This window comes from Falco biarmicus, chromosome 4 (assembly GCF_023638135.1).
Source record: "Falco biarmicus isolate bFalBia1 chromosome 4, bFalBia1.pri, whole genome shotgun sequence".
NCBI classification, from domain to species: Eukaryota; Metazoa; Chordata; class Aves; order Falconiformes; family Falconidae; genus Falco; species Falco biarmicus.
Window position 1 is genome coordinate 93500959 of NC_079291.1, and position 11701 is coordinate 93512659.

The 11701-nt window shown below is 51.4% G+C and overlaps 1 protein-coding gene across 1 annotated transcript; it reads right to left on the minus strand.

Annotated features, from left to right (window-relative positions):
- Nucleotides 1–2145: 2145 nt before the first annotated feature.
- GPR27 (G protein-coupled receptor 27) lies at nucleotides 2146–4264 on the minus strand. Its single transcript, XM_056338655.1, has one exon. The coding sequence runs from the start codon at nucleotides 4159–4161 to the stop codon at nucleotides 3019–3021; it is 1143 nt and encodes a 380-aa protein (XP_056194630.1). The 5' UTR covers nucleotides 4162–4264; the 3' UTR covers nucleotides 2146–3018.
- Nucleotides 4265–11701: the final 7437 nt, after the last annotated feature.

Genomic DNA, 11701 nt, shown 5'->3' on the forward strand with positions numbered 1-11701 from the left:
ATTTAGTTTCACGTTTTCTGGAATGAAGCCTTATTGTACAACACCCATCTAACCCCTGAATTAAAGCTACTGGAGTTCCTTCTCTTTTGTACCAGCATGGCCAGGATGTAATCTGCCTGATATTACAGGTACCTATAATATAAAATTAACTTCAGCGTTAATCCTCCCCTCAGAATATGTTAGAAGTCCTGAGACATCCCTGGAAGCTACATGTAAGCAAGAGGCATGGTATAAAACCCCTAGTCTTAAAACTTTTTTTTTTTTTTTTTTAAAAAAATCCTTTTGCTGTAGCAAGTCTGGGTTCGGTTGCCACTGCTGGGTGTTAGCAAAGCATCCTTCATCTTCAGCGGGTAAGAACCAGACTTGCCCATGTAGCAAGGGCATTGCTGAGATGGGAGATGCCTGTGCACAGAGATTGTTATTCAATACAGCAGTGAGGCTTGATAAGCTAAGTCTAAATAAAACCATCAGGTCACCCAAAGGTGACTTTTCATCCCCCGCGTATATGATTGCCTATACAACTTGTGCTTAATTTTTCTAGAAGTGAAAAATCTGGTCCTTGCAGCTTTTAAGGAGGTTTTAAAATAACTATTCTCCCATCTCTATGGTTTAAATAGAATCGTAACCATACTACTTATAGCCTGGAAGAGGGACAAGATGCCAAAATATCAGGCGTTTTTAATAGAGTAAAAGAAAGAAAACATTGGCTTGGGTACCAGCAGCATTGGGAAAAAGAAGGCAAGATTTGAGTTAGAGATCACAGTTCTAGGCCCCCATGTAGGAAGCTGCTTATGTTTTAAGGAAAGTTTTAAGGATTCTGCAGAAGTTGGGACCCTGCTGAAAAGACCCAACAGCAAAACAGATGTCAGGTATACTCGGAACACAACTCCCAGCAACAGCATCAATGCCTTGCCCCCAAGCCCTTGTAACACAACTCTACCCCATTACTCTCTAAGATTCACTAAGCTATGATCTGATATTCGAGGACGAAAATATAATTAGCACCGATAACCAGCTTCTGCTGTGATCTGAAGTTCTTGACAGCTTTCCTTCTGTACTCAGATGCATTTTCAAAGAGCTTTGGAAATGATCATTAAGTCTCACTTTGTTTTCAAGACACCCCCCCACGGTCACATCTCCTAGCCCAGCTCTGGCAGCATCAGTGTGGCTCCACTTTCCCCTGCCTACCTTCCCCACAGCTGTACCGAAAACTCAAATTGCAGACTTCTCCTTAGACACTTAGAAGACGAAGAAATGTTGCCTCTCTGGTGTTCAGATCTGAGCTGGGGGTGGAAAGCAGGATGTAAAACTAAGCCAGAAGCCCCACCTCATTTCATTCCCTGCCTGAACCTGAAGCTGCCACCTTAACCCTCGTCTGATCCGTCACACACGTCTCTTCTGTGCTGACTTCGCAGTCAGGACAACTATCTCTCAGTTGATGCCTAACAACTTTGGACTATTCTCTACAGAAACAGCCTTAGCACTGATGCAGATTTCTTTGTGGAAATTGAGCTTATCTCTTGCCATTTTGCGTGTGACTTGCTCCAGCACTGCGGTGATCAGTGTTTAAGTGCGATACATCAGAATGAGCATGTCAGGGACAGCTTCCCCCGAGAGGGCTACACAGTCGCATCTGGATCCTGCCATCAGGCTGCCAGGTAAAACACTTTGAGAGGCTTTTGTAGAACAATAAAGCAGGTTAAGATGCCATGCTTAATACATGTAAATTACCAATTAAGAACAGAGTTTATAAATGAGTACAGTATTAACCAAGCCATAAACCAAGCCACCATGTTAAAAAACTGCTTTGCCAACTAAAATTAGCAAGCCACAATTACGCACTCTTTTCTATTGTTAACAGAGGAGCGATTAGCTAAAACAGAAATTTGGTTTTGATAGACACAAAGATTTGTGCTATTTAGACCTGTTGCCCATCATGAACTTAAGTCTCCTTAAAAATAGCTTTAGTCACTTTTATTGGTATAAACACCTAAATTGAGATCTAACAGCAAATAAGGATTGTGCTTGTCCATAATAACCTCAGCTGTGAAATCTACTCAGACACAAGACATACAACCTTCCACATACACAAGTTATTTGTCAGCAAAGCAAAATGCTGCCATTCTGAAACAATTACATACAGTAAAGGTTTTCAATATTTTATTAAAGAAAACAGTCAAAATGTACAAGTATTACCCAGGTTTGTAGATAACTTCCTATAAAGGCAGTAAAATATGAATTTCAATCTAGGTTTTAAAAACTGCTATAGTTGATTATTTTTAAAGTTGATATTTTAAAATCACGTTTCACAAATAGTTCTGAAATATTACCAAATGAACAGTGCAACAAGAAAATTGAAATTAGTTCTACACTGTTTGCATGTCAAGCAAAAGTTATAAGTAACTGCTTCAAATATTCAAACCATTTGAGAATGAATGAACCCAACAGCTCCCACCAATAACTGACTTCTGACCACATTAGGAATGTCCTCTTCTTGTTCTTCACTTAAAATCAAATAATAATAAAACAACACCTCTTGAGGTCATAAAAAATAACTTTAGTATAAAATTGTCTTGGCCCTTATCAAATATTACATGAGTAAAATTGTTAAGCCTTTATCAAAACAGACAGGAATAGGGAAACAAACAAAAAAAAATGTCATGGCCTTAATCCATATCTGTTGGAATCATGTCTAGAAACGTTAGAAGCAAGACCAGAAACTCAGAGCCCTGTTTTGCTTTTATAAACCACACAATCACAAAGAAAAACAGCTTCTTACTGCCTAAGGTTTGGGGGTGTTCTGCTCAAGTACCTGGTCCCATAGACAGCAACCTTTTATGTTCTGAAGAGAGCATACGCAAAATATAGAAAAATAAATAAAATAGCTTCTTACAGCCTAAGGTTTGGGTGCTGGGTGGTGGTTTAGCATGTCCCCCACAGGTCACACTCTCTTGAGATCGTATGCAGAAACATGGAAAATTGTATCCACCTTTCTTTTTTAGAAAGAGAAAAGCCCCCCTACATCCCAAAGCTCTTGAGATCGCAAAGGATGGTGCCCTGGGTGCTCTGGATGCTTTGGCAGCATGGGAAGTGGGCTCGGAGACAGACCCTGAGCTCCTTGTTGAAGATGAAGCAGAGGATGGGGTTGACCCCTGCTTGGGCAAACGTCATCCAGACTGAGGTGGTCAGGTAGACCTGGGGGATGGAGCTGGCTTTAATGAAGACCCGCAGGTAGCAGGCCACAATGTAGGGGGACCAGAGGAGCAGGAAGAGCAAGGTGATCATGTAGAACATCTTGCAGAGCCTTTTCTCCATCTTAAACTCCTCCAGCACCAGCAGCCGCTTGATCTGGCTGTGGGTGGCCTGCCTTATGCCCACGAGGGTGGGCGGCGTGGGCCCCCTGCCAAAGCCAGCCGTCCAGTTTGCAGCTGCTTGGCCGGTGGCTCCCGGCCCGTGGAAGGTCCAGTTCTGGCTGATGGCCGGTACCAGCTGGGCCGGCTTCATCTTGCGGTGGCCGTGGATGAAAAAGAGCAGCTTGATGTAGACCAGGTGGGTGGCGGCGATGACAGCCGCCAGCATGAGCATGAAGCCCAGCGTGTCGTTGGCCTTGACGTAGCGGTGCTCGAAGATGCACTGCTCCTCCTCCCGGATGAACTTGTAGGTGCCCACGTCGAAGACCGGGGGGAAGGCCATGGCCATGGAGAGGGTCCACACCATGCACACCACGGCCAGGCAGGTCCAGCCTGTCATGCGCTTGGCGTAGAAGCGGTGGTGGGCGATGGCCATGTAGCGCGTGACCCCCACGCAGAAGAGCAGGAAGGCGGCGTGGAAGCAGAAGAGCACGGCCAGGAAGGCCAGCACCTTGCAGCTGAGGGGCCCGTGGGGCCAGGCGGCCCCGCTGCGCACGGACAGCATGACGAAGGGGAAGCAGGCCAGCGAGCGCAGCCCGTCGGCCAGGCAGAGGTCCAGCAGCAGGTAGTAGGGGGCGCGGTGCAGGTGCCGGTCCTTGAGGATGAGCCAGGCGAAGAGCACGTTGCCCGCCAGGCTCACGCAGAGGATCAAGCCCAGGGTGGCCAGCTTCAGCCCGGAGGCGCTCAGCAGGCCGCCGGCGCTGGGCAGGTGCGGGCTGCTGCTGCTCCCCAGCTCGCTGCTGTTCGCCATCGGGTCCTTCCTCCTCCTCCTCCTCCGCCTCCTCCTCGCCGGCGCCGCGCAGGCAGGGCCGGGGTCTCAGCGCCGCGGCAGCGCGCCGGGGCCGAGGGCCGGGCCGCCCGGCGCCCCCATGCCCGCCGCCGCGCTCCCCCCGCCGCCGCCGCCGCCACCCCGGCGCCGCGGGGCGCTGCCGCCGAGCTCCCCGCGGGCCATGCGGCTCCCCCGCCCCGCGGCCGCGCTAGGGCCGCGCCCGCCGCCGCCGCCGCCCCCCCATGGGGATGGGGGATGCGCTGGGGGGGGGGTGGGGGGTGGGGGGTCGAGGCGCGGAGCGGCGCGGAGCCACCCCCTTACCGCCGGCGAGCTGCTCCTCCGCGCCGGGCGAGGGGCCGGCCGAGCCTGCGCACAGCGGCGGCGGCTCTGCCCAGCTCCCGCCGAGGACAATGGGGTAAATCCCCCTCCCTCCTTCTTCCTCTCCCTTCCCTCCTCCTCCTCCGTCCCTCCGCCCTGCCCCCGCCCCCCGCGCAGCCCGGCCCCTGCGGAGCGCGGGGCTGAGTCACGCGCGCAGCGGCGCGGAGCGGTGCGGAGGTCCCGGTGCCGCAGGGGGGCTGGGAGCGGAGCCGGGACTCCCGCCCTGCACCCGCCGCGGGGTTGGGGGGGACACACGACACCGCGGGGAGCCCCCACGTCGCCCGACGGGGGCCGAAGCCGGGGTGGTGGCGGTGCGGTCACTGTGCGTGCCGCGGGTGCCCGGCACACACCCATCGGTACCTGCCGCGTGTGTAGCGGCCCCATAGAGCCGCACGGCAGCAGCAGCCCTATGTCACTGTCACCGCCGTGGGCTTCTGCGAGGTGTAGCCCCGCTAAGGAGCCATTTCGCTTTCCCCGCACGCAGGGGAGGCCAGTCCCGTAGCGCCTGTTGCAGCGCGGCATCCAGGCGCGGTCCCTTGCCGGGCAGGGGCTCGGCAGGGGCAGGGGCTCCGCGGGGACGGGGGTTCCACAGAGGCAGGGGCAGGGGCTCGGCAGGGGCAGGAGGCTTGCAGCAAGCTGCTGTGGCAAATGGCTCAGTGCAAACATCGAGGAAAAGCTGCCTCTGCAAGGCAGGAGCCTGAGACTTGGGGTCTGACTGGGAGTCCTGAGGTGACAAAACAGGAGGGGAGGTGGCAAATTGTCCCCAACCCATATGGATGCTGTTGGTGTTCCCGCGTTTCGCAGGGGCTTACCAGCTCTGGGGCGCTCAGGGAGGGCTGGGTAGGCATGTCTGTGAGCTGGGGAGAACATGTTTGGCCTGACTAGTAGAGAGCTGCTGATGCACCTGTACCGTTGGTCCAGGTTTATAACGGGCAGTTTAATTAATGTAGTCCAGTGAGACACAGATCCTTGTCCTCTCTCTCCCACTTGGCCATCCTTGCGTATTTAGGGCAAGGCCTCTCTGTGTGCCGCGCAAGGCACGCACTGCCACGCAGCCCTGGGCTCACTGGAGATGTTAATGCAATTACTGCACTATTACCGCGTTCCCTTCGTGGCCTCTTGTGAAGGACACGTCTGAAATCCTTTTTGAGCATTCTATTAAAAGCCATCAGTCAATTCAGTGTTATTCCAGAAGCGATAGCAATTAAATCGTCTGCATCAGCCCCAGAAGCAGATGTCAGTGGAGGAGCTTTGGAGTGCGTCTTTCTGGCTGGTTTCAGAAAGTCTTGCTGGGCGTGGCGGGGGCCAGGCACTGGCCTCGATCGTGCCACCAGACATCCTGAGCAGCTCTGCTGAACTCCTGGCATTTGGTGGAACGAAAACCAGACTTGGGCCCAAAGATGTGTTGGGGCAACCTGTATCATGCACAGGACTTCATTTGCCCGTGGATGTGCTTGGCATCTGTTATTTATTGCTAGTGTTAGGTAGGCAAAGAAATCCTGAGAGGGAAAAAAAAAAGGTGGCAGAAGATAACTGAGGCTGCTTTTTGCTTCTTACCAGTACATCTGAGCTGTTTTCAGTTGTTAGGTTTCTCATTTGCACCAAAGTTTTACTGTGACAGAGAGTTGCCCACGGGTTGTTCAGTGCTCTGTGCAATTTTCAAGGCATTTCTCACGTTTGTGCAGTGACTTGAGCGCCGGGTGCACGGTGTCCCCTCGGCAGCACTGGCGTCACAAGCAGTGTATTTCTGGAGGAGCTGGGGACACCAGGGACACTGCGTACCTCGCTTGCCCCTGGTGCAACACACACTACCAGAGTCTCTCACAGCACGGTGCCAAGCATCCAAAGCACTTTGCCAAGCAGGAGTATGGGGATCAGTTGTCCTTGGGGGCGCGCGGCTTTTTGGAGGAGCAGAGGAGACCTTATGGACCCTGTTAGCTCTGTGATCTCTGCCATCAAGTGAGCAAAAAGGAATAGCACACCTGCTTCCCTCTTCTGCGCCTGCGGGTAGGGTTTCTTCTCTCCCTGAACACTTGCCAGCGCAGCTGAGCTGGCTCAGGAGCTGCCGTAATTCACTGCTATCTTGCCAGGCCAGCAGCAAATTGCTAGCTCATCTTTCTCCCACCTGTAGCGAGGGGAGAGCCGGCAGGGAATGGTGTTTCATCCAACTTCCCAGGCCTGCTCCCCTGCTATATAGTGTTATTGGAGGTGTAAGCCAGGAATTTGGGGCCAGCTTCCTTGCAGGGCTGACTGAGAGGTGTGATGCTAAAGGAACAGCCAAAAGGAATGGAGAAAATAAGGGGCAGGTGAGGGGTTAAGAGTCTTCATAGGAGCAGGCCCCTTGCCTCCCAAAGGGGCTGGCCTGGGGTAGACACGCCAGGTGCCTCTGCCTGTTAGTTACGCTCCAGCCCATATTCTGACCCCCCCTGCCAGGGGCAGAGCCCTCCCTGCCCCGGCTGGATGTCCCCATGCAGGCACACCTCCACCTTGGGGTGCTTCATGTCCTCTTTGCATCAGACCCATCAGGTTCAACCAAGCTCCTTGCCCAGGCTCAGTCTCAGTTTGGACATTAGGACAGTGCCACATTTACAGTGTCTGACTAAAAAATGAGAAAAAGGGTATTTTGTAAACCCCTCTGCTGTCGCAGAGCTGCTGGAGGAGTCCATCCAGCACACAGGGACCAGGGTGCCTGTGGAGGTGCCCCCTGTTAAGGGTCCAAAGGAGCAGCAGGGACTGCCCCGACACCCCCACAGTGAACCTTTTGTCTTCGGTGCTGCTGGATTCTGCAGCGTGCTGCGGGGTGTCCGACCCCAGCTGAGCGGGAGCACCTTGGCGCAGGGCTTTACCCCGGGCATGGCGCAGCGATGCTGGGCTCCCCACCTCTGGTGCCCGGGGCTGAACCCAGGGGTGTATATTGATTTGGCTGCATGAGAGCCAGTTTCATGGCAGCAGTCATAGGGAACAGGTAATTTCCAGAGATTGTGATAAGCATGTAAGCTATTCCCCTTCCTCGCTTCAATCTCTTTCACAAAACGTGTTTAACGAAGAGCTGTTTGCTGCTTACAAAATGGTGCTGCACAGGCTAGATGGATTCCTCTGACCTTTCAATGTGCCTTACTTGAATTGGCTGCCTCTTCGTGTTCTCCACTCGCTGCCTCTAATGGGAAAGACAGCTGAAATACAGCTCTTACAGCAAATACTGTGGCGTGTTGCCTTCCTTCCACCAGTCACTGGTATTCTTCCTGAAGCCGTAGCTGTTTATTAGTGGTGATGGTATTTGTGTTCTTGTGTCTCAGAGCTCTGTGTAATGTTCCTGGAAAGAGAAGTGTCCTGTATCCTTGGTACTACTGTAGTAGAAATCTGCGTTACCTCTGTTGTGGCATAAGGAAGAAGTGGGAGATGGCTGGACATGCCTGAAGGACAAACCCAGAAGCCCTTCCACAGCCAAGATGCCACAGGGAAGCAGGACAGGTGAGAGCTGTCAGCCAAAACTATTTTGCCATCACAGGTAATTCAGGCAAGGGAAAGTTTTCAGGCTTAGTAATTGAGGAGACAGAAAGGTCAGACTGAAGCAGAAAGGGATAACAGAGGCTCTAGTCGGATGCTGGCGCAAGAAAGATTTGGATCCTCCTTTCAGGTTCCTGTAATTCCCAGACAGCTTTCCAGATGACATTCATTATTTGTGTTATCTTTGCACCTAACGGAGTGAGTCAGGGACCAGTATGTGACATAAGCAAAACAAAAAGCTGTCCCTTTACCAAGAGAACTTAAAATCCAACTGTGAGATGGGAGAAAGAGCCGATAGGAACCCTGGAGAAGGGGGAAGGACGAGCAAACAGCAAGGTTGCAGCCTAGGGAATGGCATCGGTACAACCATAGCTATCACTTACCCCTGCAAAGGGAGGAAGAAATGCAAGGAGATAATGAAGTACGTTTGTGGGAGTTTGCAAGGATCATGATAGTACTTTGTAACAACAACAGAAGAGAAGGCGATACACTAAGGTAGTGTTTGGGCACTGGCTAACAAGAAAACAGCGTGAGAAGTTTTAAGTCTGCAAAATTTACAGTGTTACGCAAAATAACAGCTTTGCACAGGAGTCATGCTTGCCCTCTGTAACCAAGGCGGAGCCAAGGTACATGCCTGTGACATGAAGACAGATTTAAATCAACGCTGGAAGACCCCCACCCTACCTCTTGCTTGCAGAGGGTCCGATGTCAGGTCGGGGATGGGGCACTGGGGACAGCCATCAGGCTGGGAGGAACATGGGCCAGGAGAGGCTGGATCTGTGCTCAGCAAAACACTAATGAAGCGTTTTGGATGTGGCTTTGTTCACAGAAGTGTTAGCACAGTTGTGCAAAACATGCAGGTGACACCGAAGTGGCCGAGAGTATTAATGTCACTGTTGAATCCCGATTTCCTGGATGGCAGCGGAGGATCTGCAGGCGAGCAGTCACACAGCCGCATCTATCTGGCAGAGAGGTATCTGACAGCCAGCTATCACATTTTTCAAGGGCTTATTCCTAGCTGTTTAATACTTCATATGCTCTCTTGGGGAGGGAGGAGAGAAGAACGGAGGAGTATATTTGGCACAGCAGGGAAGTGGACTCGGGTCTTTTCCATCCCTTAGTGCTGTGCTGTTGCAGAGGGAGAGAAAGCCTCCTTCCACAGTGGTACTAATCCTCCTCCACAGCGAGCTGAACGTTTTGAACTTGAACAACTCCTCTCATTTTTCCCCCATGTGATTGTGAGTCAGGCTGAGCTCCTCTATTCTTCTCCATAATTGAGTAGGAGATTATTTTGACTGGAAATAACCAGACACAGGTATCATGGCTGTGAATGCCTCCATGCATGCCACTTGCTAGAAGTTCTGTAGCCTTCTGCAAAGGGAGCTGGTCTTTAAAGACTTTGCTCAATGGAGAAGGAAGAAAAGCAGAGGGGAATAGTTCCTTCCTGCTCGCTTCTATCACTGGCTCTGCTAAACTTAACCCGCTGAATTGTTGGTGACACGCTGTTCTTCAGAAGCAGTTCTTTTGTGGAGGAGCTCCCCTGTGACGTGGGGAATTGCCGCAGTGAGACAGGAGATATCCCTGATATGGTGGCTTTCTACAGGTAGCTGTGATCCAGTCCCGTGGACATGCCAAGAAAGTTACAAAAAGCCATTCCTCTAAAATCTCCAGGGGAGCCTCCCCAGGCCCAGATTTTCCTGTTCCTTCTCTTCCTCTCTCTATAAGTCTCCCAGGGGATGTAGGCCAGCTGCCTGGCTTGCGTTCCCACCCCTCAGCCCTGTGAGTGACCGGAGGAGTGCAGGGCAAGGGAGAGTCGGATGCAGTGTGGGGCCATTCTCAGCTTCCTGTGGCAGGTGATGCTGTGAGATGCCGTGCCCTGCCGGTTTCGGCTCTTGGTGGGTACCAGGGAGGCGGGAGCAGCCCCTCTTCAGGGCTGAGCTGTCGCTGCGCACTCTTCTCCTAGCAAAGCTGGATGCTAAGGAGCATTTCACAAGATCAGGCTTTCTCCAGTTCCTACCTAAGCGGGATTGCTTCAGGCTATTGAACCAGCCTGCTGCAGACTAGCCAAGCTCAGAAGTTTTATCTGTGCTGTAGCATCCTCGAGCCACTGCTGTTCTTGTGCATCTAATGTCTCAACTGCTCACGGAGTAGCTCATGAGCTTTTGGAGATACGTGGGTGCTATAAACTCCTTAGGCCGGAGATAAGCAGCTTATTGCCTTTAGTAGCACTGCCAGCCCTTGGCTCCGCCACTGAGGTGCTTCTCAAGCCCCAGGTTCTTTGTTAGCAGGAAGGGTTATAACGTCTTGCAATAAATAAGTGTATTCCTAATTACATGCGTACGCGTGTGTACTGCAGCCATCTCCACGGGCTGTGGTAGAACAGGAGAAACAAACAGAAAACAACAGGCTTTCTGCACTGCGTGTCACGTCTCCCTGCATGACTGACTCCAGCCCTCGCAGACTGCCTTCCCTGCGCAGGGGCTGCGCCATCTCAGCAGCACAGGATGAATCCACCACCCTCGTCATGGTGAAACGGCCTTTGGCACCCAACAGCAAATTCACCGTGGACAGTGTGGGCAGCTGCAGAACAAAAGGTAGCTGTTCTGATTACAAAACAATTTTTTTCCACTGCTATCCTCTCTCTGCTTTTGGATAGACCTACTATGAACGTTTGCCTAGAAAATTCACTGGGTAAAAAAAAAAAAAAAGGTAATGCACGACTGAAAGTTCATTTTCAGAATCACCAGGAAAGCAGGTTTTTACATCCTTAGTATGAGTTCAGCCCTTGCTGTTCTCCACTTGCTGTCTGCAGTGTTTGCCATCAAAAGCAATCCTGCTGCAACTGGTCAACAGGCTGTAGTTGCTACTCTTTACTAAACCCTAAAGGGAGCTTTCAAATAAAATCTGCTTGGCTAGTCAAAGCATCTTGATCTTTATTATGTATTTTTATTATGTGTATATCTATTCCCCCCCTCCTTTTACGTATTACCCAGGTATAAATTAGCCCAACAGCTAACTCTTTCAAGGTATAACTAGGAACATAATTTGGTATGCAGCTCTCAAATTTTTGTTTAGTTGCTCTCCTTGGAGCAGTTTTGGAGTAAATCTGATCATCAGGGAGAGTTATTTGAGGTGCTGGAAGTACCTTCTGATACCATCTTTTAACTTGAGTAAATAGAATCTGAAAGCTGATTTCTTTGCTGTTCTACTGTCCTTATATATTGCCTTTCCTGTTGGTTATACCTCTGCATGGCTTAGGCTGAGGCCAGAACTGCTCTTATTTTGGCACTCTGTGCCAAGGGATGTCCCCTCCTTGCCTACAGCCCCTTCGCCCTCCACAGCTGGTTGGAAGGAAAGGATGAGCGATGTGAAATCGTTGGGCATGACTCACACTGTGAGATTTAAAGATGTAAGAGCATCCACGACTGCTAAATTCTTAGTTAAACGGGTGTTGTCTGCTTAGATGAAGCCCTTGCCAGGGTGTTGGAGTGGGATGGCAATCCAGCAGCGCAGTCCCCTGACCGGGAGCAGCGGTTCAGGGGGCAGCTCAAGGCAGACTGTTCAGCGCCGCGCCTGGGATTCAAATCCAGTCACCACCAGATTCATGCTCAAAGGCTGAAAGTCACTAAGTAACCCT